The sequence below is a fragment of the Gallinula chloropus genome (assembly GCF_964237585.1).
Source record: "Gallinula chloropus genome assembly, chromosome: 5".
NCBI classification, from domain to species: Eukaryota; Metazoa; Chordata; class Aves; order Gruiformes; family Rallidae; genus Gallinula; species Gallinula chloropus.
The window spans coordinates 79808172-79834696 of NC_140090.1; the positions used below are offsets into that span (position 1 = coordinate 79808172).

The 26525-nt window shown below is 45.5% G+C and overlaps 1 protein-coding gene across 1 annotated transcript; it reads left to right on the top strand.

The window, feature by feature from the left end:
- Positions 1-4252: 4252 nt before the first annotated feature.
- On the top strand, positions 4253-26200 carry MKI67 (marker of proliferation Ki-67; the record flags this gene model as incomplete). The annotated part of the gene is made up of 15 exons (XM_084264651.1): positions 4253-4344; positions 5821-5902; positions 5993-6108; positions 6696-6765; positions 8125-8203; positions 9587-11074; positions 12070-12305; positions 13015-13426; positions 15830-15945; positions 16173-16344; positions 16433-16555; positions 18441-19076; positions 19497-20497; positions 21699-21774; positions 23136-26200. The coding sequence occupies 15 exons, from the start codon at positions 4253-4255 to the stop codon at positions 26198-26200; spliced, it is 7764 nt and encodes a 2587-aa protein (XP_084120777.1).
- Between the last annotated feature and the right edge of the window lie 325 nt (positions 26201-26525).

Below are 26525 nucleotides of genomic sequence, written 5' to 3' on the forward strand. Positions count from 1 at the left end.
TGTGAAAGATCTGAATGGCAGAGTTTCATCCCCTGAAGCACAAAGGACTGGATGACCTTGTAAAAGGCCTTGTATCAAAAATGCTGTGCAAGTTGGAATGCAGGCTGCTCCTCTGGGATGGTTTTCCTGTGGTCATCTTAAAAGATTGAAACCAAGTCCAAGCGTTCATTATGTGCAGTACCTAGGAAATATATGGGCAAATATCAGAAATTCAAACTTCCATCTGTTATCCAAGGTGTGTTTCAAATACCATCTGTAAGAGTAAATTGCCATCCCTCTTTTTGCGAACTATTCACCATTTCTGAAAGTACTTTGTTCTGGTGCTTATTTAAAATGTCTTTTCTATTTACTTCTCCAGCCACAGAGGTGAATTTGGCTTAGTTTTTTTTTTGCAGAACCACAGCCTGGAAATGATGTTTCAGACAATCTAATCAAACTCATGCCAAAAGAACAGCCTTGCTCCCTGTCCCCCTCAGAACCGGCTTACCAGGGAGAGGACAATATGTCACTGACAAATCCATGTTCCTTTTGTCTGTATGTACCTTCCTGCACTGCTTCATGAGGGTGAGAACAGCACCTCTCTTCCAGAAGTCCAAATGCTTTCAGAACTCCCTTCAACATCAAAAAGAATGAGAAAGCAAATGGGTAGCTTTAAAACTTCATATTGTGCGTCACATAGAGGAGACTCTGCAGAATAAAATTAGGTTCTGGGGTCTGTGTTTTGCAATTTCAGAGCACTGGTGCAACTGTTCAACCTACAGAAGAACTGAGCATACTGATGGAAGCTCTGTAGCCTCAGCATAACCTGCATTTTTCTGCAACACCTGCAATATTCTGCAATACCCTGCATATTGTGGAAAGGGCTCCAAGTAAATGCCTTTCCAGTCTGAAAAACGTTTCTGATCTGAGATGATATGCAAAGGGCTCAAAGGTACCTTCCTCTCCTTGGCTATTTTTTAAGTCAGGTTTCTTCTCCTTTTCAATACCTGGAGGTTATCATCTCATTGATTCAATATTAATTTTTAGCTTTATACAACCATATAATGATAATATCAAAAATAGAAGATCGATCAAGGATGAGGAAGGCAGTGATATTGTTTTTTTCTAGGAACAGCTTGTCAGTTGTTTGGGTTTTTTCCCCCTTCTTCTGTCTTCAAATACAGAACAGCACAAACAGTGTTTGTCTTGATTCTTGATCATTTGTCTTACAGAGCCACAAATTCAAGTCTGGGGAATGGATTCCTGTCAGGGAGCTGTCATGGGAATCAGTTTTGGTAGATAAATGGAGGTAACTAAATGGCTGAGTAAAACTGACCTAAAACGCTAGTTTAATTTTTATTGCTTTCTCCCTCCCATCATTGCCCCCTTTATTTTCTTAAGTTCCTGATGTTCATGGTTTAAATACTTCAATCTAATTATAGAATCATAGAATGATTTGGGTGGGAAGCCCCATCCAACCCGGCCTTGAGCCCTGCCAGGGATCCAGGGGCAGCCCCAGCTTCTCTGGGCACCCTGTGCCAGGGCCTCCCCCCATCCCAGGAAGGATTTCTGCCTCAGATCTCATCTAAATCCCCTCTCCTTCAGCTTGAAGCTTGTCCTATCCCTCCCTGCCCTTGTAAACGGCTCCTAAAAGACCAGTGCGGGAAACAAATCCAGGTGCTTAAATTCGCTTAGAAAGCAGTTGAGTGAGTTAAACGGAAGCAGAATAAAGCGACAGGGTGCTGCTTGTTTTTCCTCCCCGTCCTGAGGCGCTCCCGTCACGGTCAAGCACTGCGGGCAGCCAAAGGGGAACGTATCGGGGACACAGCCGAACCCGCTGGGAATCCAGCAGCTCCGTAGAGGCGCTGAAGTAAACCCGGACAGGTACGAGCCAGAACCTCAGCCCGTGGCGGGCGGGAGCAGGTTTCTCGCCTCACAGAGCCTCTGAGGCGGCCGGCGGGGGCGGTGACGGGCGGAGCCGCCCTGAGGCGGGGAACGGCTCCCGAGGTGGCGCCTCAGCCCTACGCCTCCGTTTGAAATCAAACCGCCTCCGCGCTTCCGATTGGGCCTTCGGCGCGGTCCCGTGACATCCCCCCCGCCAATCGCCGGCCTCCGCGCGCCTTTTCGAAAAGAAACCGTTCCCGGTGCTTGGAGAAACTTTTCTCCCTCCGCCAAGGCGGCATCATTGAAGCTAAAAGAGTCCGGCTGCGGAGGGGCCCCTATCCCGCTCGGCCGGCCGGCCCCGGTGGTTGCCACCAGCCATGGCGGCTCTCAGCAGCTGAGTGCAGCGGCCGCTTGTCCGGCTCCCGCCTGCCCGGCTCCCGCGCTCTGTTTCGGTGCGGCGCAGGGATACGGCGGCGGCGGCGGGTGCGAGGCCCCGGCGCGGTGCGGCTGGCGCGCGCGGAGAGGCTGAGCCGCGCTGCGCTTTGACAGGAGGCGCCGCGCGGGTACCGCTGCTGCTGCTGCCGCCGCCACAGCGGCTCCTCAGCGCGCTGCCAGCGCTCCGCCGCAGGTAAGAGGCGTCCCGGCCGCCGCTGCGCTGGGGGCTGTGGGTGTGCGCGGCTCCCTGGGGAGGCAGAAGCGTTCTAGGTACGGGGGGAGCGGGCGGGCGGAGGCGGCTTTGGGGCTGCGGAGCGGGGTCGCGCCGTGTCGCTGCCCGGTGCCGGCCCCGTCCTGCTGCTGGGTGCCGGGGCGGGTGAGGGCTGCTGCCCCGCGGAGCTTGGGCTCGTAGCGGTGACGGGAGCTGCGAGCCGGGCGGTGCGGGCGGGGGACGCGGCGGGCTGCGGCGTGCCGGTACCTGGGGGTCCTGCCAGGGGCGCCCCGAGGTCTCTTGCGCTTTGTTTTGGTGCCTTTCAGCAGGGTGGAGCCCGGCGAGAAAGCTCATTAGGGCTCCTTAGTGCCCGCCTTTAGTCCCGTGGCTGCGCCGGGCCCCGCGGTACCTGGTCGCAGGTTCCCGACCAGTTTTCTTCGAGGGCTGCTCGTGTTTGGCTGTGGAGCGAACGCTGCGGGTTCGTGGCTTTGGCTGGGTTTTTGTTTTCAAGCTCAACGCCTTTCCTTCCGCCTTCTGTGCGCACCTGAGGTGCCCTCGCCCCACTCTCCGAGCTGTGCCGGCAGCTTCGCGGAGCAACCCCTGAACTTCCAGGCGCCTTCTTCAGAACTTCCTCCTCCCCAGGTCTCGGCTACCCCCTTTCCCCCTTGTTCAGGAGGACGCAGCTGCAGTCAGATGGTCTCTGTTTACTTTGTAACCAAGCCTCAGAATTTCCCTGTAGGTAAGAGAGTGTGTACTAGGTTTAGGAGAGGACTGACTGCAGGAAGATAAACTTTTTAAGTTGCTTCTGGGATGAAATATATCGGCCCTGCATCTTTCATAGAAGCTCAGAATTGTAGGGGTTGGAAAGGACCTCGAGAGATCATTGAGTACAGCCCCCCTGCCAGAGCAGGGTCCCTAGGACAGGGCACACAGGTGTCCAGACGGGGCTGGAATCTCTCCAGGGAAGGAGACTCCACACCCCCTGGGCAGCCTGTCCCAGGGCTCCCTCACCCTCACCAGGAAGAAGTTCTTGTGCATATTGGTGTGGAACTGCCTATCCTCCCAACTTGAAGCCATTTCCCCTTGTCTCCACAAACCATTGAGAAGAGGCTGCCCATGGCCCCCTGCGTCCCACCCTTCAGCTATTGATAACCATTGATCAGATCCCCTCTCAGTCTCTTCTCTCCAGGCTGAACAGCCCCAGCTCCCTCAGCCTTTCCTCACAGGGGAGATGCTCCAGGCCCTTCAGCATCTCTGTCCCTCCTCTGGACTCTCTCCAGGAGATCCCTGTCATTTTTATCCCAGGGAGCCCAGCACTGGACACAACACTGCAGGTGGGGCCTGACCAGGGCAGAGCAGAGAGGGAGGATCACCTCCTTGGACCTGCTGCCCACACTCCTCTTGATGCACCCCAGAAAGGGTAGCAAACACCACCTGTGATGTAAAGGTAGTGCAGCCAGGTTTAGGTGAACATGTGAGAAGTGCTCTTGCACCCTGTATAGGCACCAGTTTCCCCAATTGCCCTGAGCCTTCAGCTTCCTCATGATGATTGACATCAGGCTCCGGGTAAATTAGGTAGTTCCCAGTTTTCCACACAAGCAAGTGAGTTCAAAGGGCATCAGGATCCTTGTGAGAAAACTCCAACAGAAGACTTACATTGATTTACTTTCAGAAAGGTGTAAAGTGTTACTCAGATGAGCCATTCTGACATTCTTCTCTAGGTAAGAGTCTTTCCATTTGAAGATGCCGCTCCTCGGGAAGATCGTTGTAATTAAACGGAACGGGAATGATGGAATTAGTTTTCCACTCACTGCAAGTTCTTGTTTATTTGGAAGGTGAGAATTAGTTGAGTACCTGCATACATCAAAACGACATTAGAGATATTTTTCCTCCAGGTTATATTTCCTAATAGTTATTTTCAACACTAAAAGCTGTTTGTTTGCCAGTCGTGTTAAGAGGAGGGAAGGTGGCATAGTTCAGAGGTTAATTCTAAGACTGAGAAGCTGAAATTGAGTTTTGTTACTTTATTCCTTTCCTTGCCAGAGTAACATATCTTTTTTAATGGTTTCTGGCCAAAGGAAATCTGGGGAGAAAGGACAGTTGATAAGCCAGTGCTGGTGGTATTTTATCCAGAGGCAGTTTCCAGTAACTGGCTAATGAAGAGAAGCAAGGTACATGGCTTGTGTATGACAGTCTTTGTTACACTAGTGCTTTTCTCAGTTTTTATTATTTTATTTTTGATTCTCCAAAGCCTCAGTGATGCATCAGCCAGTATCTAAAACTAATATTAAGAAATTACTAATGAGTTATTCCTCCTCCTCAATCTTGAAGCTCTCTGATTTACATAGTTGAGAGATAGTGGGTTTTGAGCTTGATCCAGCTATTGTACTTTAAAAGTAACATACCCGAAAGGTATATGTGAAGACTTGATGATCTTATTATAAATAATCTCCAAATAAAATGGTTTTACTTAAGCTGTGTCTGTTCAGCACTTTGCTGACTGATTGAATGACTGCAGTTAGTTCAGATACCTGTCCTGAATCAGATTTCATAGTGAAACTCTATTGGAGGCATTCCAATGTCAGGGATTCTGTGCCTTGGCTTCAGAAGAGCTGCCTGGAGAAGTGTCACTTGGGGTACAAACCCTAGTTTCTGGCTGCTGCATCAGCAAGGAGTGCCAGGTACTTCTGTGAAAGGTACCTGTGCTCTGATGGCTGGGGTGTTTGCTGCTGAGACCTGCAGCGTGTCAAAAGCATTAGAGGATAGTGGGAGGAAGAAAGAAGGAAATAAGAAAAGAATGGAAGAATCTGTACAGTTGGAAACACAGCTTTTACTTACTGACAGCTTTAAAGAAGGTTGAAGTGGTGATCAGGTGACACCCCTGATCCATGGAGCTAATACTCCTGAGAGTGACCAGTAAGCAATGACCAAGTGTGAGCTGGAGAGCCCAGGCTGGTGTCTTCTAAAATTGCTCCACAACTCTTTGGCAAGTTGCAAGTCAGGAAACAATCTCCAATCAGTCTGTTATAGATGGGACTCTTTTGACTTCTGAAGTATTTTCAGAATTCAGGTATTTTAGGTATTTTTTTCTGCTGTGGATGTTGTGATGTTGTACAAGTCTTGACCACCTGTCATGATTTGCCACAGTTGAAAGCATTCTATAGTTAGTTTGTTTCATGTTACCAAATTTAAAGTAGTATCACGCTGCTGTACAATGATTAGCTAAAAATTTGGGCAATCACCTGATTCTATAGCTGCTGGACCTGGTCTTCTGTGTTTCTTGAAACTGGAACTGTGTTTTTCACCCTCAGGAGAAAAGAATGTGATATTCGCATCCAGCTGCCTCAGGTCTCAAAGGAGCACTGTAAAATTGAAGTGAATGAAAACAAGGAGGTAAGAAACACGTTGCAATGACATGCATTTCCTCCTTGCATCTCACTGTTGCATCTCTTCAGCCTCCTGACTTGTTTGTTTCATTTCTAGGCAATATTGACTAATTTAAGTGCCGTGAATCCTACGCAGCTGAACGGGGGCTGTTTCCAGCAGCCTGTGCTGCTGAAGCATGGAGATGTGTTAACCATCATTGATCGTTCCTTCAGGTAGGTCCCAGTGACAAACCCTTCATGCCCTGATCCTAGAACGTGCTCTGCAGGTGGGATGTGCAGGGAGCTGGCTGAAGGTACAGAAGGTGGATGTAGATAAATGGCAAAAATTAAAATGTCCTTTCACCATCTGCAGAAACAGAAGCTAATTGAATTTATCTTCTATTTCTTTCCAGTGTCTTAGTAGACCTTCTTCAGCAGGCAAGATTGCTTAAAGATTTTTTTAAATCACTTCTATATTACATGTAATATATAATAAAATTATATATATAATGATATAATATATAATTAGATAATGTATAATATAATAATTCTATATACTTATATATAGAATTATATATTATATAATAAAATTATATATTACATTCAGCTAAACCAATAAAGATGGAACTGTCTAGAGAGATCATTTTGATTTTTGTTTCAAGAGTGATCATTTTAAAGGGAAAATTTAGAAGTATTTTGATGTAGATAAAGCCTGTTTGGAGTGAACAACTATTGCCAGGTCAGATCTCAGTCATGGGAATTCAGTCATCACCTATTTGAAAAAATAATCATTGTATTACTTATTTAAATATTTCTTCCAGGTTTGAATATCCTCTGCAATCAACTCCAAGAAAGAAGCGTTCTAGATCTCCAAAAGATGAAACACTGCAGGTAATGTTGTGGCCAGAGGCTCATTTATTACAAGTACATTGGTGGCAGTAGTGATACAGTGGAGAATAAACTTTCTTTCCCTCTCCCCCCACCCCTGCCCCCCCCCACCCCCCGAAAATAATTTGTCGGTCTCAGTGCTGGTTCACTAAGATATTGTTGGAGTGTATACATATAAAATGATATCAAGTCAGGGCTGGAAGGGACCTTAAAGATCATCAAGTCCCAACCCCCTGCCATGGGCAGGGACACCTCTCACCAGCCCAGGCTGCTCAAGGCCCCATCCAACCCAGCCCTGAACACCTCCAGGGAGGGGGCAGCCACCACCTCCCTGGGCACCCTGTCCCAGGGCCTCACCACCCTCAGAGTGAAGAATTTTTTCCTAATATCCAATCTAAAAGTACCCTTTCCCAATTTAAACCCATTCCCCCTCGTCCTGTCACTCCAGACCCTTCTAACAAGTCCCTCCCCAGCTTCCTTGTAGCCCCTTCAGGGACTGGAAGGTGCTATAAGTTCTCCCCAGAGCCTTCTCTTCTCCAGGCTGAACAAGCCCAACTCTCTCAGCCTGTCTTCACAGGAGAGCTGCTCCAGCCCTCTGATCATCTTTGTGGCCTCCTCTGGACCCATTCCAACAGTTCCATGTCCTCCTTATGTTGGGGACTCCAGAACTGGACCCAGCACTCCAGGTGGGGTCTCGGGAGAACAGAGCAGAGGGGCAGAATCCCCCCCAGACCTGCTGGCCACACTCCTTTTGATGCAGCCCAGGACACAGTTGGACTTCTGGGCTGCAAGTGTGCATAGTTGGATCTCATTGAGCTTCTGATCCACCAGCACCCCTAAGTTCTCTCCAGGGCTGCTCTCCAGCACCTCAAACAAAGCCTATCTTTTAACAACTTCTTTTCCTTGGTTTATTTTTTTGTTCTTAGGAAAGTTTTCTTCCTTATAGGGGGGGACAGTGTTAGTTTGTGAGTTCTGTGGCTATTCAAACACTTGGTTTTGCTGTAGTGTTCTACTTCTATTTTCTTTAAAAATCTCCCACTGGGTCCAATAAGAATGTGAGATTCTAATGTGCTTATACACATTCTTATGCTCCAGCTGCTTTTAGAGCAGTTTCTTATATATAGCTACTGGTAATTTCAGTAATAAAACAAGAGCTAAACTCTTGCTATGCAGGGTCTCAAATCTGTGTGTATTGCTTAATGTTCTTATGTTTTGAAATATTCTAGGATTTAATTTGGATACTTTTAAGCCTGTTTAGTAAATAAAGCATATACTTTTATAAATCCAGTGTTTTGCAGTGTACAATTGAAAGCTGAAGTGTAAAATTGTATTGCTCTGCTGAAATATTGTACAAATTTACAGGTTCTTCATGTTCAGCAGGTGGCAGAAGTGGAATTACTACGTCAACAAACTCCAGGATCTAAAAGTCTTCATGCTTCAGGTTGGTACTTGTTTGACTGGGGTGGTGGTGGTTTTTTTCTCTGTCTTTAACCATGTTTATTCTTAGCATGGGAGGAAAAAGTTGCAAAGAGCAAAATAAATGATTTTAAGACTGTTCAATCTGAGTATGATACACCATGTATCAGTGTGCTAGCTCAGCATACTTGGATGCTGTGATTTGCCAAAGCTCAGTCCTGCCTGGAGAAATCTGTTCAGTTGCATCCTGACAAAGGGGCAGTAACAGCCTGGAACTGGAAGAGCCCAGATGTTTTGCTTTGTTTTGTGCAGATTTGGTTAATGAAGATTATAGCTAAGAGTAGAGTGCACTATACCCACTTTGGGTGTGCAATACAAATGTCAGTTGAAACTGGCTGATACAGGCTTGTTAGCTGGAGGCTACTTATCTACAGACAGGTTTGATTTTTATGGCAAGTATTTGTTCCAGGGCTAAAACCCCAGGTTGTTTCCAAGTTTTCTATTCAGGGGGTTGGCTAAAAGCTTTCATAGAAAGATCTGATTTCCTGTTCTTTCCCAAGTGTTTTTCCCCCTTCCTCATTCCTTTCCCTAGAAGATAACTGACAGGCTTTTCCTTGTATATCAGAGCCTCTTTGCATGGATTGCTTCCCATCACAATCAGGAAAAGTCAACATGTATCAGCATTTGTTTTGGCAGATGTTGAGAAGCAGACCTTGTAGATGTAGAGAGGTGCATGAGGGCTCAGCTCTTCATGGCTTAAAAAGCCACCTCTCATCAGATGAGCTCTGCTAGCTTGCACAACCCCCTTCCTTCCTCATGGACAAGGCAAAGTGCACCACCCTGGTGCTACCTCAGACTTCCCAGGATGCACTTCAGAGATTGCAGTGGAGTGGCAGCACTAATGTGGTCACTTGCTGAGGTCACCTCAGGTCTGGGAGGTGGCAGCTCTGCTTTTCCCTAAAGAAGCATTGCTGCAGGTGAAGCAATACAGCACCCAGGTAAATGCAGGATAAAAACCAGTCTGAACTGTGGTAAGCTGATCTAAATGGTGGTTTAATTCTGAGCTTGTAGGTTTGTCTGGTGGCAGCCCTGAAAGATTTATGTGAACCACTGATTTTGAATTAAAATAAAACCATGAAGTACCATGTGCCTTTACCTGAATAAAGGATAAATTGCAGATTACAACTCACAATTTCTGTTAAACATTTCAATACTAATGCTTTTATTACAAGAGAAATTGTTATTGTTAGCAGAGCTCTATTCACAGTGCTCTATTCTGTACCTTGCTCAATGGTCTTGGGAGAGGAAAGGAAGGATTTTTTTGCCTGTATTTATCAAGCTTACATTTGTAGTTCTGCAGTACTTAAAGTAACTCTGCATCTATATTTTTGCTTTGCTTACTTTGTAGATGCAGCTGAGTGTGAAGAAAAAAATGCCACTGAAAATAAACAATGTACAGAGGAAAACATTTCTAAAGCTTTACCCATCCAACTACAGACACCCAAATCTTCATGCAGAGTACAGAGGTCTATTAAGAAGCAATATGGAATGTCTCCCTTCTCTGAACTCTATGAAAACCTGAAACATGAAATCAAAATGGATAAATCTCTGCAAGAGAGAATTAGATCTCAACAAGCTGCAAAAGAAGGCAGTAAGAGTCTTCTGCTAGAACCAAGTGCTCAAATTTCATCATCCAGTGGTGTTTATGACCTGGGAAGCCTGACTAAAGAAAAAGTAGGCAGAAGTGAAAAGAAGGAAGTATGTAAAATAGAGCAAGGAGGGATCAGTTCAGAATTGAACCAGATCTCAGGTGGAGGACGTGCTACCAGGAAGAGTTTTACCAAAAGTCCTCAAAGTTCTGCTTCAAAGGAGATGTCAAGAGATGCTGGTGGGAGAAGTCACTTGCAGAATCATAAGGAACTAAGAACAGCAAATGTATCTGCAGGTGTGGAAGTTACAACCAAACCTAGTAAGGGGAATGCTGGAAATGCAGGATTTCCACCCCAGCTGTGCTTTATACACTGCATGGATTATGTAGATAATATGAAAGCATCCAGCTGTGCAGTGGCAGTAAATGGACCAGCACAAACAAGGAATGCTTCTGAAGCAGAGAAATACATCCTGTCTACCCCAACGTCGAGAAGGAAGAGTTCTCAGTCTCACTTCCCATCACCTACCCAAGAATCCAGTGGGATGAATCCTGCGACTGCTGAGACCCCAAAAACTGGGCGCCGTGTGTCCCTGAAACGGAGGTCTCTCACAGAAATGTCAGCTGAAACTCCAAGGGAAGGTTGCATGTGCAGAAATGATAACCCTGAGCAGCTGCCTTTGGCAGAAAATAAGTGCTTAAAACAGAGAAGAAATAGTAAACAACGTACCCCAGGAACACCTGGGAAAGTACTGAAAGAAGCCAGTGACCAGGCAAGTTTGGTGAACTCACAAGAGGGACATTGTGAAACTCCTGCCTCTCTTTTGAGTTCCAAGAGTCCCAGAAGAAATGACAGGCAAAGTAAAGAGCTATTTAACAAAAGTGTCCCTTCAGAGACACTGGCTTCAGAAGAGTTGGCATCAGAACTGGCATCTGCTGGCCAGAAAGCTGACTCTGGAAGAAAGAGGGGTAGGAGAAGGACCTCTGGGTCCCTGACTGATAAAGTGTTGGAGACAAATGCCAGTGAAGAACATCAGGATAAGACTGCAGACAAGAAGGACAGTGGAACTAAAGAAGAGCTGGCCATGAAGGAGGATGGTCAGAAACAAGATTTGGAAGATGCCAGTGTTATGAGACCTCATAGATTGTCATTCAGGGGAAGGTCTTCTGGAAGCACCACTGTGCTGAAAGACACTGAGGCTGGGTCAGAAATGAGTATTTCTGGCCTGTTGGCTGAAGAAGAGTCAGGTAAATACATTTAATCCCCTGCCTCATTTTTGTAATAGAGAAATTCTCATAGTGTTTTAATGAGAAGTTTCCCACTTAACATAAAATATGGAACTCATTAGTTCTAAAATATTTATCATGTTGTGCTACTTGACCACAAAATAAACAATGTATATTGTAGGAAATCTACAGTGTATATTGTAGGAAAGCTGCTTACTCAATTGGATCTACTTCCTCTTGAAGGTATGTTGGGTGACTGCTGACTGAACATGAGCCAGCAGTGTGCCCAGGTGGCCAGGAAAGTCAATGGCATCCTGGCTTGTGTCAGACATAGTGTGGCCAGTAGGTCTGGGGAGGTGATTGTGCCCCTGGACTGGGCACTGGGGAGGCTGCACCTCGAGTGCTGGGTCCAGTTCTGGGTTCCTCACCATCAGAAGGACATGAAGGTCCTGGAGGGAGTCCAGAGAAGGGCAACCAGGCTGGGGAAGGGGCTGGAGGGCAAATCCTCTGAGGAACAGCTGAGGGAGCTGGGGGTGTTGAGCCTGGAGAAGAGGAGGCTGAGGGGAGACCTTCTCCCCACCTCCCCTGCCCTGCCAGGAGGGTGCAGAGAGGTGGGCGATGGTCTCTGCAGCCAGGGGACAGGAGATGGGACAAGGGGCAATGGGCTCAAGCTGCCCCAGGGCAGGGTGGAGCAGCACATCCAGCTCAGCTGGGAGGGCAAAGTTCTTCCCTGGCAGAGTTGTGGGGCTGTGGCACAGGCTGCCCAGGGAGGGGCTGAGTCCCCAGCCCTGGGTGTGTTTAACAGAGGGGAGATGAGGTGCTCAGGGATCTGGTTTAGCACAAGATGGGAACAGTTGGACTTGATGATCTTAAAGGTTTTTTCCAATCAACTGATTCTAGAAGTTGCCTTCTGATATGTTTCCAGCTGTAGAATGTGTAAGCTGTTTTCTACACTGCTTAAAATGTTGACAGGAGTTACTAGATTCATTAAACTTATTTTCAATTGTTACTTTTAGGCAAGACAAAAAGGAATTCTCGGAAGAGAAGTGGTGACCAGTTACTTCAGCCTTCAGGAAAAAGAAAGAGAGTGTCTTTTGGTGGGCATCTGAGTCCAGAACTCTTTGATAAAAGCTTGCCTCCCAACTCCCCCCTGAAGAGAGGTGCCATTCCTGCCAGGCTGAGCTTACCCTATGGAAACTCGCCCCGAGCTGTCCTGAAGAAGGCTCAGGGATTGAAGCACTTTGCAGTCCAGGTAACATTAAGACTGACCAAGCTTCTAAGACAATTTATGTGAACAGAATGTATGAATTTAAAGACTTCTAAACATTTAGTTAGTAGTAAACTTTTTTAATATATCTTTTGGGAGGTGGAAATTTTTAAATTTCAAATTAAAATGTTTGAAAACAGCAAAGTTTAATCTGGTTTTTTTTTGTACTTTCTATATTGCTCAGCTTACCCTTTATATCCACCTGTCTTTATACAGGTGATGTGATTTTATTCACCTCACATGTTAATGCTCATTCTGCATATGTGGAGTGTATTTCTGTCTGTGCTTTGCAGCACTGTCTACATGGTCCAGAAGTTTCCATGAGGAACAGCAAGCAGAACACTTGTTTGTTGCTGTGAACCACTACTGTGTGGTTTGCCTAAAAATTTGGAAACATTTGCTGGTGATTTAAACAAGTTAAAATGAGTGTAGTGGACTTGAGGAGAACAAAACCTTTGAATAAAGTAGAATAATAAATTCAGTTAACTTTATTCAATTAAATTTGCAAATGCATTGGGACCACTTCAAAATTTCCAACCATCAAAGTTTCTACATGCTTGTGTTCAGTGAGTATATTTAAGGTGTTTTCAAGTCATTTGATGATATTTTATGCTAGTTACTTGCCAGAGATGTCGATGACTTCAGCTGTGGTCAGTAACATCTTATGGTTTTGGGGTTGTTTTTCTTCTACTAGGAGCTTTCTGAACATTCACAGAAGGAAAAAGTGTCTCCAAAAAATGTGCCAAGCAGAAAGTCCCCAGCTGCCTCATCCCCTGCAACACCTAAACTTCCTTCAGGTTCTCCAGCTCCTTACACCAAAGGACGTTTCTCTGTGTCATGCATCACAGCACCATTGCCAATTGCAGAAGAGAAAGATCCTCTGGAAGAAGCCCTGAATACGATGGAGAAAAATGATGCCCAAGTGCAAACACCTCTATCTTCTCACATTAACCAAGATGACAAAACCTTTTTGACCCCCACACCCACCAAATCAAGAAGAAGTGCCAAGTTTCCTCCAAAGGCCACTTATGTGAAGAGGAGAAGTGGGTCTGTGGCCGTCCTCAGCGCACAGAGGAAGAGCGGTGCCTCTAGTGCCAACTTACTAGGTTTGTTCCAGCAGCTGATTTTTAATCTTAATGCTTTCAAATACAGGAACAAAACTGAAATAGGCTGATTATAGGGTAGACAAGGAGAAATAGATTAAAGCTAAAGGAAGGAAGGCTTAAATTAGGTGTTAGGGGGAAGTTCTTTGCAGAGAGAGTGGTGAGGGGCTGGAACAGGCTGCCCAGAGAGGGGGTGGGTGTCCCGTCCCTGGGGGTGTTCAAGGCCAGGTTGGATGGGGCCCTGGGCAACCTTGTGTAGCTCCAGGCCTGGAGGTTGGTGGCCCTGCCTGTGGAACTCTCTGATCCTTGGAGTCCCTTCCAACCCAGACCAGTCTGGGATTCTATGATGTTAGGCAAATGCCACCAAAAGATTGGTTTATCTTCTGATGGCTGTTGGACCTGTTGGAAACAACTGGGAGTTGCAAAGTGTTACAGTCATCAAGCTCATAAAGCTCAATTTCCTAAAGCATATATAAAACCATACTTAGAACACAGATTTTAATGTTCACAAGCTGAAAAAAGGTAGAATTTTGGTTGGTTTTGCGAAGTTAGTTGCAATAGTGATTTTTCAAGTCTTTCAAGTTCAAACAGTATTAAATTAAATCATAGCAGTTTTGACTTGAAAATATGCTTTTTTTATAGCAATCTATCTCCAGTTTGTTTTCTTTAGGCCTTTTTTATGCACTGTTCACAACCTTTATCCATGGACTGGACTGCACTGAACTATTGACAGTTATAACAGATAAAATTAAAAAGTAAGCTGATAAATGGGTGTGAATTTGAGTAGTTTGAAGTTTGACATTTGAGTGTTGGCAGTGGTTTGAGATGGCTTTGACACCATTGGAAACATAATTTTTACATTATGAAATATAGGGATGTGTCTCTTATCTGTTTTCATAAATTAAATCAGTTTGACTCTTTCAAAGTTAAATTTAAAGCTTCCCACCAACACCACCATTCACCTTGGAATTTTTAATACTCTTTGTCTCCTTTTTGTTTGTGGTGTCTTGTTAAATGTTTGAAACACACCATATCCAGTGTCCTGGTGATGGTCTCCTCAACATCGTTGTTATTTCATGATGAGATATCACAGACCTTCACAAAACCTCCTGGTTAACACAGCTGAATTAGCCTGTGAAATAAAGATGTATTTCTTTTTTCATTTCAGTAGCAGCAGAGTACACAAATAGTAATGATTAACCATTTTCACCACCTCTCTGTAATGTGGAAATGGGTTTTAATGTCAGTGCATCCATTTCTTCTGTAATAAGCACACCAGGATTCCTAAAATTTTGGAGGTCTACTTTGTATCCAAACAAAACCTCTTTGTTCCCAGTGCTTTGTCAGATAATTTCCTGCATGCTTGGCTTTCCTCTCTGTCCTGAACACCCTATTAGTGGCAGCTTTTGAGTTATTTTTATTTAGAGACTTTCCCCCACTTGCAGAGTAATTCTGCTAAGAGACTAATAACACCCTTCAGGAATGGCATTCCCCTTTTTATCTATAATTAAAAAAATAATTGTTTCTTTTATGTGAGCCCTGTCTTCTCATAGCCTATTTTTGAAGTAAATGAGGCAGATGTCCTACCAACTTACAGCTTCATTTATGACACAGCTCTAAGTAATCCTCCCGTTCCTCTGCTGTGTGCAGAATGATGCTGTGATGAGGGTAACCTTGCTTTGGGAATTTTCAGAGTATCTTAGAAGGAGAAGTTGGTAGGAGGGAAAAAAAACTATGGGATAGCTGTGTAGGTTTAAATGTGGTAAGCAGTGTAAATAAATAACTTCCTGACTGAAATTCCTTAGGAAGGTGGTGAAAAGAAAGCTGGGTGTGTTTCACTTAGAAGCCATTAGTCTGGTGGTAAATCTTAATGTCCCATCAGGGAAAATTCAGGTGTAATAATGGACAGGACTGAAAGGCCCAGGGCAAGAATACAGACAGAATCACAGAGCTGTAGGGGTTGGAAGGGACCTGAAGAGATCATTGGGTCCAAGCCCCTGCCAAAGCAGGGTCCCTAGGACAGGGCACACAGGTTGGCATCCAGACAGGTCTTAAATATCTCCAGAGATGGAGACTTCACAACCACCCTGGGCAGCAGATTCTATTGGGAATAATAATTTCCTTACAAAAAGAGCAAGGGTGTCACTGGGTCAGCCTTCAGCTCTAGTTCTAGCATTCACTTGACACTGCATGAAGCTTTTTGATGTGGGAAGGGTCATACATGCCATTGGGCCTTTCAACTGAAAGCATTTCTCAGAGCACATCAGCCTAGGTGTTGGGAGATGATATAACCACCACTTCCCTGTGCCCTATCGCAGCAAATCCATTGGAATCCTAAAGAACTAATTGTGATATTCCATCTCTACAGCTAGGAATTAAAGTGGCTATTTCTCTTTTCCTTTCTAGTTGCAAAATCCTGGGCAGAAGTTGTCAAGTTGGGTGTTGCAAGACCACAGTCAAAGGCTGCTAGAAAAAGGGTCAGAAAAGGAAGACGTGTGAAGAAGAGAACCCAGTCACCACAGGTAGTCTTGATTTTAGTTTTGCAGGACTCCAAACCAGCTTGTAGGCATTTTGCTACTAAAGCTGGAAGTTTAGGAGCTTTTAATATGATATTAAGTGGGTGCTGATGTCTTTGTAACAGCAGCATAAAAATAAACATCAGCATTCGTAAAAAAAATAGGAATTTTAGTATAAAAGGTTGTTTGCTAACTGCTTTTTGTCTTTTTCTGTTATTCTTTCCTCTCTTCAGACTCCAGTAAGAACGATAAAAGGTCACTTCAGCACAGGTCATGCAGAGTCACCTGCTACAATAGTTGTAGGTAGAGCTTATTCTACCACAGTCAGGACATCTGGAAGGGTGCCTAAAGTGGTCAGAAATGCTGTGGTGAAGCTAAACATGAACCTGGATGAAAGCTTCACAGGTTGGTTCTTAAAGTCTGTTGCTCACTTTGCCAACCATGTAGTTCCTCTGTCAAATGATATGCTCATTTCTCTGAATATTATTTACAGGAATGCCTGAAATGTTTCAAACTCCAGAAAATAGGAGTGGAAAACATCTGGTTCAGAAGACTGATTTTATACCAACATGTAGTATAGTGGAAGTTTCTGACTTGCAGACTCCTGAAGAATCTGGTATGTTTGTTATTTGAAAGGAAATGTTTAGAAAGATTTAGAAGTAGTGGTGTGTCTGCTGCTTGAGAGAGTGAGTGTCCTCAGCCTAGGAAGGCTTGATGTATTGAGGTGAAACATCTGGCAACCCATAAAAGGATCCATTGATTTTTATCAGTATTAAAAGACATTTTTTGTAGTTCCCCAAGTTTTCCTCTTGATTATCATCTTCTGTTATGCATAATGAGCTAAGATTTGAATCACTCCAAAAGTCAGTGCCTCTGCAGGGAAGGTAATGAATAGGGCTGAAAAGTATCTCCAAGTACAAGCCATGTGTAAAGTCATTGTAGCTGGCTGATGTCGTTGTGAGACCTCTCTCCACTACTTTTTCTATGGTCTTGGGAGAGATCAGACTGGCAAATATCCCAGTTTTCAAGATGGGTAAGAAAGATGACTGGTAATTACAGACCTCTCAGTCTTGCTTCACTCCTGGGTGAAATTGTGGAGAAGGTTATTCTGGGAGATACTGAAAACCACCTGAGAGACACTGAAGTTGTTGGTCGTAGCCAGCATGGGTTGACAAGGGCAAAGTTCTGCTTAACCAACTTAATTTCCTTCTATGACAAGGCCAGGCATCTAGTTGACCAAGGGGAGCCAGTAGATTGGATTTCAGCAAAGCTTTTGATAGTCTCTCAGTGTCCCTCTGGAAACTGCACAGAACAGAACTAGGCAAGTGCTTAATGTGGTGGGTGAGCAAGTGGCTGACCGATCAGGCTCAAAGAGTTCCTGTGATGAGGTGACATCAGACTGGCAGCCAGTGACCAGTCCCTTGGAGCTCAATTTCAGGGTCAGTGCTCTTTAAATGTTTTCTTAAATGATCTGCACGCAGGAATTGAATGTACTTTTGCTGATGATCCTAAACTAGGAGGAGCTGTGGACTCCCTTGAGGGTAGAGAGGTCTTACAGAGAGATCTGGGTTGATAAAGAGCTTAAGCAATCACAAACCTTCCACAGCTTAACGTGTGCAAGTGGCAGGTTCTCCACCTGGTGTGAGGTACTCCTAGTTATGCATATGAACTGAGGGGTGAGAATGATGGCAACCATGGTGGTGAAAGGCCTCAAGGACAAGACTTACTAGGAGTGGCTGAAGTCCCTTGTCTTGCTAAGCTTGGAGAAGACTGAGGGGTGACCTCATCACAGTCTGTACCTTCCTCAGGAGGGACAGTGGAGTGGAAGGTGCTGATTTCCTTTCTCTGTCCAGTGACACAAGGGAATGGAATAAAGCATCTGGGGAAGTTCAGATTGGGCATAAGAAAAAGGCTCCTCACCAAGAGAGGGTGATCAGCCACTGGAACAGGCTCCACAGGGAAGTGGCCTTGGCAACAGACCTGTTGGAGTTCAAGGAGCATCTGGGTGATGCTGTTATTCATACGGTTTAGTGTTAGGTAGCCAAGCAAGGGCCAAGGAGTTTAACTTGATGATCCTTAAGAGTCCCTCCAACTTGAGATGTCCTTTGATTGCATGATATTTTTAAGGAAAATTGATCTCTTTTTTACTCCTTTCACGTTGGAAAGGTCAAATAGATGTTTCTGGCTTGTGTCTGGTGTTGCTTCAAAGTGCAAAGGAATCTGCAATAAAAACCTCGCACCACTAAAAATGAGGGACAATGAAATCATTCATTTTTATGTTAGATTAAATTAAAGAATAACCAATTTTTAGTCAGTTTTTTAAATGTGTGCTGTGCCTTGTAGAAGCAAATTACCAAATCACAATTGTTGATGCACACTTTTGGGTTTGTAGAAGGCTCCAGCTGTTTGAATCCATGTTACTTGCTTACATAGCTATTAGAATGCTTGGATGCTCTTCTCAATTCTTCTTCAAATTTGCATAAATCTGCTGCTTATTTCAGGAGAGATGTTGGTGTCACCATTAAATAATTCAGATGCTTCAGAACAGAAACAAGATGATCCATGCATCTGTCACTGCTTCAGAGAGGAGGAGTCCCCAAAGTCTGTGTTTGCTGCAATAGCCACAAAAACTCCTGAAAAGCAAAAAGCTGCCCTGGAAGAAAGTCTTACTGTGGATAGTCTGTCAGCAGTTCCAGAGCAACAGGCATCTCAGGCGAAATCAAGACGTAAAAGGAGGACTCCACAGCAGAAGTTGGCGCCAGCTGAGGTTGTGTCGGGCATCAAGCAGCTTTTAAGGACCCCAAAGCAAAGGTCAGAGCCAGTAGAAGACTTGTCAGGTGTCAAGGAGCTCATGAGGACCCCGAAGCAGAAGTTAGAGCTTGTAGAGGCCCTGTCAGGCATCAAACAGCTCATGAGAACCCCAGAGCAGAAACCAGAGGCAGCAGAGGTTCTCTCAGGCATCAAGCAGCTCATGAGGACCCCACGGCAGAAACCAGAACCAGCTGAGGTCCTCTCAGGCATCAAGCAGCTCATGAGGACCCCAAAGCAGAAACCAGAGGCAGCTGAGGTCCTCTCAGGCATCAAGCAGCTCATGAAAACCCCAGAGCAGAAACCAGAGGCAGCAGAGGTCCTCTCAGGCATCAAGCAGCTCATGAAAACCCCAGAGCAGAAACCAGAGGCAGCAGAGGTCCTCTCAGGCATCAAGCAGCTCATGAGGACCCCAGAGCAGAAACCAGGGGCAGCAGAGGTCCTCTCAGGCATCAAGCAGCTCATGAAAACCCCAGAGCAGAAACCAGAGGCAGCAGAGGTCCTCTCAGGCATCAAGCAGCTCATGAGGACCCCAGAGCAGAAACCAGGGGCAGCAGAGGTCCTCTCAGGCATCAAGCAGCTCATGAGGACCCCAGAGCAGAAACCAGGGGCAGCAGAGGTCCTCTCAGGCATCAAGCAGCTCATGAGGACCCCAGAGCAGAAACCAGGGGCAGCAGAGGTCCTCTCAGGCATCAAGCAGCTCATGAAAACCCCAGAGCAGAAACCAGAGGCAGCAGAGGTCCTCTCAGGCATCAAGCAGCTCATGAAAACCCCAGAGCAGAAACCAGAGGCAGCAGAGGTCCTCTCAGGCATCAAGCAGCTCATGAAAACCCCAGAGCAGAAACCAGAGGCAGCAGAGGTCCTCTCAGGCATCAAGCAGCTCATGAGGACCCCAGAGCAGAAACCAGGGGCAGCAGAGGTCCTCTCAGGCATCAAGCAGCTCATGAGGACCCCACAGCAGAAACGAGGGGCAGCAGAGGTCCTCTCGGGCATCAAGCAGCTCATGAGGACCCCACAGCAGAAACGAGGGGCAGCAGAGGTCCTCTCGGGCATCAAGCAGCTCATGAGGACCCCACAGCAGAAACCAGAGGCAGCAGAGGTCCTCTCGGGCATCAAGCAGCTCATGAGGACCCCACAGCAGAAACCAGAGGCAGCAGAGGTCCTCTCGGGCATCAAGCAGCTCATGAGGACCCCACAGCAGAAACCAGAGGCAGCAGAGGTCCTCTCGGGCATCAAGCAGCTCATGAAAACCCCAAAGCAGAAACCAGAGCCAGTTGAGGTCCTCTCGGGCATCAAGCAGCTCATGAAAACCCCAAAGCAGAAACCAGAGCCAGTTGAGGTCCTCTCGGGCATCAAGCAGCTCATGAAAACCCCACAGCAAGATCTGGAACCTGTTCTAGATGAAATTGCCTTTAAAAGGTTGCTGAAGACTCCAGTACAAGAAACAGAAGCGGTGAAAGATGTAGCAGGTGTTGCTGTAACCAAGAAAACCCCAAAGATGAAATACCAGCCAGTAGAAGACATGATTGGGGTTGCCCGTATCTTCAGGACACCAAAAGTAGAACTTGATCCCATAGTAGATGACTTTGGCTTTAGGAGATTAGTGAAGACTCCCAGGCAGAAGTGTCAACCAGCTGATGACTTTGTGGGTCTGCAAAAGCTTCTGGCAGAACCCAGGCAGAAACGTTCTGATGTTGAAGTGGACTATCTTGGAGTGAAGGAAATGTTTGATGTGCCAGAGAAAATGAAGGTAAAACACTTTGTTTTGCTTTTGGAAGGGATTTATTTAGGATTTGAAGCTTGTGGTTGAAATGAATTCTTAGGCCTCCTAGTATGACATCTTGTACTGCAGCCTCCAGAGGAAAGATATTCTCTAGAAAAGCACCTCATGTGGATCACAATCTGTAGGGGTTGGAAGGGGCCTCCAGAGATCATCAGGTCCAGCCCCCTGCCCAAGCAGGGTCCCTAGGACAGGACACACAGGGCGGCATCCAGAAGGGTCTGGAATCTCTCCAGAGAAGGAGACTCCACACCCCCTGGGCAGCCTGTCCCAGGGCTCCCTCACCCTCACTGGGAAGAAGTTCTTCCCCAGATTGGGGGGGAACTCCCTGTGCCCCAACTTGAGCCCATCGCCCCTTGTCCTGTCCCCACAGACACTGAGAAGGGGCTGGCCATGTCCCCCTGTGTCCCACCCTTCAGCTATTGATACCCATTGATCAGATCCCCTGTCAGGCTGCTTTTCTCCAGGCTGAACAGCCCCAGCTCCTTCAGCCTTTCCTCACAGGGGAGATGTGAAAACTCCAGATGACAACCTCTTTCCCTGGTAGCTTTGTCCACGTGCACACCCCCTGCTAGAGGACACCTTATTGCAACCTAAGCACAAGTCTGAAAATGATTATTTTTCTGGTTGTTTGTTCATGTTGTGTTTAAATCATCTTGTGAACTTCTTACCAGGTATAATCATGTTCTTTCCCAGCCTTTTCATAAGCAAGGGATACAGTTGGGCTTGCTTTGTTCCATAGGGCTGTTTCATACCCTATAGGTTAAATTTTAAGCTGTCATTTGCACACCCAGAAGTGTTGAGCATTTGACAGCACATGATGCTGTGTGGTGTGTGCTGCGTGCTTCAGTACCCCAAATACTTTTGAGCTCTTATTTAGACACTTCTCAGCCAATTTAATGGATACTTTATAACCTGTGTGCAGTGGGTTTTATCTTTCACTTTAAAAACAGCAGCTCAGATGGCAAGTATTATTCGATGTATTCAGACAGTTGATATATCCAATTCTATGGGTGTGTTACAAGACTAAGCTGACTTTGTTTTTAGAGAAAAGTATATACCAAGCCTTTTTTTCAGCTATTGCTATACATGAAGTTAGTTTTGGTTGGCTCTCTTGCTTCTAATCCTGTCAGGTGTGTATTTATTTATCCATTATTTTTTATTCCCTCAGGTCACATCAGTAAATGCAATGGATTCTCAGCACGAAGATACTGCACCTCCTTGTAGTAATTCCAGTCACAGATATGGTAAGGACAAATACTTCTACTAAAGGAGTAATGAATATACAAGGTAGTATGTATTATTATGAAGCTTTAACATTTGAAATGCCAAAATAGACAGTGTGAAGCGGAGATAGTTCATGGAGACTGTGTGGTTTTCCCTAATGATCCCCAGGTGCAGGAATTCTGTTGGTATAGAAGCTACAGTGTCATAGTGTGGTGTAGTTTAGCCCCACGTGGTTTAACTCTGTCCTAGCTGAAACCAGGACAGGTAATGCTGGCATTACCAAACACACTGGTGTAAGAAACCCTGATGTTAAGTTTTCCACTTTAAATTCTCTTTCTTTGCAAAGACTCTCAAGAACACTGCTTGAACCTGTGAATGTTGCATACCAAAGAATCCAAACATCACTGGCCAGAAGCTTGGCCTTTAATTTACAAGTTGGTTCAAATCATTAAATGATTATCTTTTTTTGCTGGTAAATAAAAAGATCTATTGGTAAATAAAATTATTGATAAATAAAAAGATATATTTATTTGTCAGGCCCCACCTGGAGTAGCTGTATTGGAACAGTTTCCAGTTGCAATACAAGTACTTGAGAAACGAGGTGACACCGACCACGCTGAGGGAGCTCAGTGGTTATAGAGATAAACAACGTGCTCCTCCCATGGCAGGAGGGATAGTGCCCTGAGAGTTTAGGAAAAATAAAAAGAAAAATCCTAATTTTTCCACATCCATAACCTGTTCTGGTCAGGCTCCACTTGTGTCCAGTTCTGGGTTCCCTGGGATAAAAAAGACAGGGATCTCCTGGAGAGAGTCCAGAGGTGGTTATGAAGGTGATGGAGCATCTCCCCTGTGAGGAAAGGCTGAGGGAGCTGGGGCTGTTCAGCCTGGAGAGAAGAGACTGAGAGGGGATCTGATCAGTGGGTATCAATAGCTGAAGGGTGGGACACAGGGGGACATGGGCAGCCTCTGCTCAGTGTCTGTGGGGACAGGACAAGGGGCGATGGGCTCAAGTTGGAGCACAGGGAGTTCCCCCCAATGTGGGGAAGAACTTCTTCCCAGTGAGGGTGAGGGAGCCCTGGGACAGGCTGCCCAGGGGGTGTGGAGTCTCCTTCTCTGGAGAGATTCCAGACCCTTCTGGATGCCTCCCTGTGTGCCCTGTCCTAGGGACCCTGCTTGGGCAGGGGGTTGGACCTGATGATCTCTGGAGGTCCCTTCCAACCCCTGTGATTCTGTGAATATTAAGTGTGATTTGCTTGAGCAAGGTGACTGTGAGGAAAATCCAAGCTGATAGACACTGTGATAAGGCCTGGCTGTAACTTTTATTTGTGCTCTTTCCTATGTAAAAACTTTGAATGGAAAAAAAAAACCAACCCTGTTACAGAAGACAAAGGAAATACTTCACATGGCAAAGATCCTCAACAGAAAGAATCAACTGTTGAAGACCAGCCTACCCAGAGATCAACAAGGGGCAGATCACGGAGAACAGTACACCCTGCTTCAGCAAAGCAGCCTGAGGAGAACTTGAAAGAATTGCAAGGCATGGAAAAAAAGAACACCCCAGAGGAGATAAGAGAGATCAGTACTTCAGTAGCTGAAAACAGAGGGAGAGGCAGAAGAACAAACCGTTGCATAGAAGAAATTATTTCAAATCAGGAAAAATTTGAAACAGTTTCATTTGTGGAACCATATGGAGCTGCTCAAAGACCAGGGAGAGGCAAAAGGATAGAACCAAAGGAGGTAAAACATCCAAGTGAGAATCTCCAGTCTTGTGGCAAAGATTCTTCAGTGCAACAGAAAGGACCTGTAAATCCAGCACAGGTTTTGCAGGTGTGTGACATCGAGAGACTAGGCACTGAAGGTGATGCAACTGTGAAGACAGTAATTGTTCCTCATGGCATTCAACATGAAAACTGTCAGCTGCAAGCAGGTGTAAACCCCCCTGAAAACAGATCTAATGAAAGTGGTGTAGAAGACAGTAAGGAAAAGTTTCTGTCACCCTGGAAGAGGTCTGGAGGAGCACAGGAAGTAAAAGGAACAGAGCCAGTGATTCCACCTAAAAGAGGAAGAAGAGCTAGGAATGTCCAAGTTGAACAAGCTGCTGTGGACCTTCAGGGGACAAGGAAGCTTCGCAAAGACCCGTCAGCAAGGATGATACAAGGGCATGAACAGGCTGCTGAGAAAAATGCTGCCACACCAGGAGAATCTGGAAGTGGAACTAAACCTGAAGAAAAGATAACAGAGGGAAGAGCTAAGTCTTTAAGAAGTGCTAGAAAGCACTTACCTGAAGTAAAAGCAGGTATTTGTGTGATAGTGCTTGAAAATATGCTAAACACTCAGAAAACTGAGGAAAAATCAGCTAAAGCCAATACTGGAACACGACCACACCTCAAAAGTGAGATTAAAGTGTGTTTGGGAGATGAAAATGCTGAGGAAAATACAACAGAGACATCTCAGAGATTAAAGGCAGTGCCTTCTGGAGAGACAAACAAAATGCCAGTTGCTGCTGTGAGTCTGGAAGTGATGAACAATGCAGTGCAAGAACCAAGCAGAACTAGAAACAGGAGAGGCAAAAAAGACTCTTTGGAGAAACAGCCTGCTGAAGTCACCAAAGATGCAAACAGCCTGGAATTGATCACTCCCAAAGTTAAGCCAGAAAGAGAAATGGATGAAACCTCTCCCAAACATACTTTAAGCTCTGTTTCTGTGATGAAGGACCAGAACAACCCCAACCCAGTTGGCACATCAATACCTGGTGAGGACAGTGACAGTCTTCCTCACAGCCGTCCAAGACGGACAAGGAATGAGCAGGGAATCCTTAAAGCAAAGCAAACTGCAGTCCTGCAAGAGAATCAAGCACAGAACAACACATCTGCCTGTAGAAGAGGGAGAGGTAGGAAAGTTCATTTTGAACTTGAAGAAGCCACTTCCAAAGTGGTTTCAGGAGAAAGTATCTTACCTGGGGATGAAAAAGATGGTGAACATGAGACTTCAGAAAATCCCACCTCACAAGTAAGGAGGAGCAGAAGAAAGCAAGGTGATTCCATTCCACAAACAGCTTGCCCTACCCTTGTGGAAAAAGAAGCATTAATTGCAGAGCATTGTAAGGATAAGGCTTCTGAAAAAGAGCAAGATCCAGCTACAGAAGCTACTCCCCCTTCAGCAGAAGACAATCCACGGAGACAAGGGAAAAGAGGTGAGGTTGCTGCAGCACCACGAGCATCTCGGTCTCTTTCTGCCAGGAGAAGATGTGGGTTGCCAGAAGGTGATGATGAAAAGACGACTGTGAGAGAAGATCCAGCTTTAGGAAGGAAAACTTTGCAGACCAAAGCAAATGCATCAGCAAGGGGCAGAAGGAAGATTGATCTAGCAGTGGAGGCAAAAAGTTCATCTCTCCAGAGAAAACGTGGCTTGTCAGAAACTGATGATAAAGAGGAGAGTACTAATGAAGAACAAATTATGCCCTTGGAAACTGTGTCCTGTGCAGAAGAGAAGCCTTTGGGAAGGGGCAGAAGGAAAGAAACTGCTCCAGCATCACACACAACTAATTACATTCCTCTTAGAGGAAAACGTGGTTTGCCAGCAAATAATGGTAGAGAAGGAGCTCCTGAAGAAGATAAAGGTGTTCCAACTCAACTGAGAAAAAGCAGGAGGACAGGAATTGCCCTCTCTTCAGAAGCTCCAAATCCTACTTCTACTCAGGGAAAACAGGGCTTATCAAAAGAGAGTGGCAGAAAGAATGATGGGGAAGGAAGAAAACTGGCTTTGGAAAACTCTACTTCCCAAGAAAAAATGGATCTTCCAAAACGGAGCTCGAGGCAAACGGTCTCATCCCAGGCTGTTAGTTCCACCTCACTCCAAGGTCTGCCAGAAGGTGATAAGAATGAAACTCCTGAACAACAAGACAATATACTTCAGGAAGTAGTTCCATCTGCAAAAGAAAACCCATCAAGGGTGGGCAGAAAGAAAACATCTTCCAAATCTGAAGAAACTACTTCAGCTTCTCTCAGGGCAAATCCTGGCTTGGCCAAAGACAGAGGTCAAAAGAAGATTCTTAAAGTCAGTGAAGATGCATCTCTAGAAAAGGAATCATCCCAAGGAAAACCAAGGCAGCTCAGGAGTCAGAGGAAAAAGGAAGAATTTGCATTAGAGGCAGAGAGAAGTAGCTGCAACAACAGTGACCTGCCAGGATGTGGAAACGCTTTGGAAGCTCAAGCTGGGTGTTTGGCATCTTCTGGTTGTGCAAAGAACGGTCCCTCTGGAAAAGAAGAGGCCAACCCTGTGCCACAGCCACCTTCCACTGCTCGCAGAAGAAGATGTCCTCTGCCAGCAGATGACTTGGCATCCAAAAAGCTCAAATCAGGTGAGGCAAGAATTTCCTTCCTGTTTTACAAGTATAGTGACAGCAGTCGTGTGCCAAACCCTGTGGGCTGCCCTGCTGTAGTGTAGACAGAGAGGAGGTAGAGAGAGTTCTCAGTACAGCAAGATGACCTGAGTAAATAGGGTCTCTTTACTTAAGGGTGTCTTATAGAAACAAGGTGGATTTTGCTAAGTAAAAGGGATTGGTTTTGTGGGATATGATGTGTATTCTTCCTCTGTTGGGTACTCAAGTGTCTTCCTCCTCTTCTAGAATACATTCTCTATTAACAATAGAGAACAATAAACTGTAGTTTAAAGTAAATACAGCAAGTAACTTACATGCCTAAGGGTGTAATGACAGAATGGGATAACTACATGCTTGTAGCACCCATTTTTCATTGTTGTTTTTTCCCAC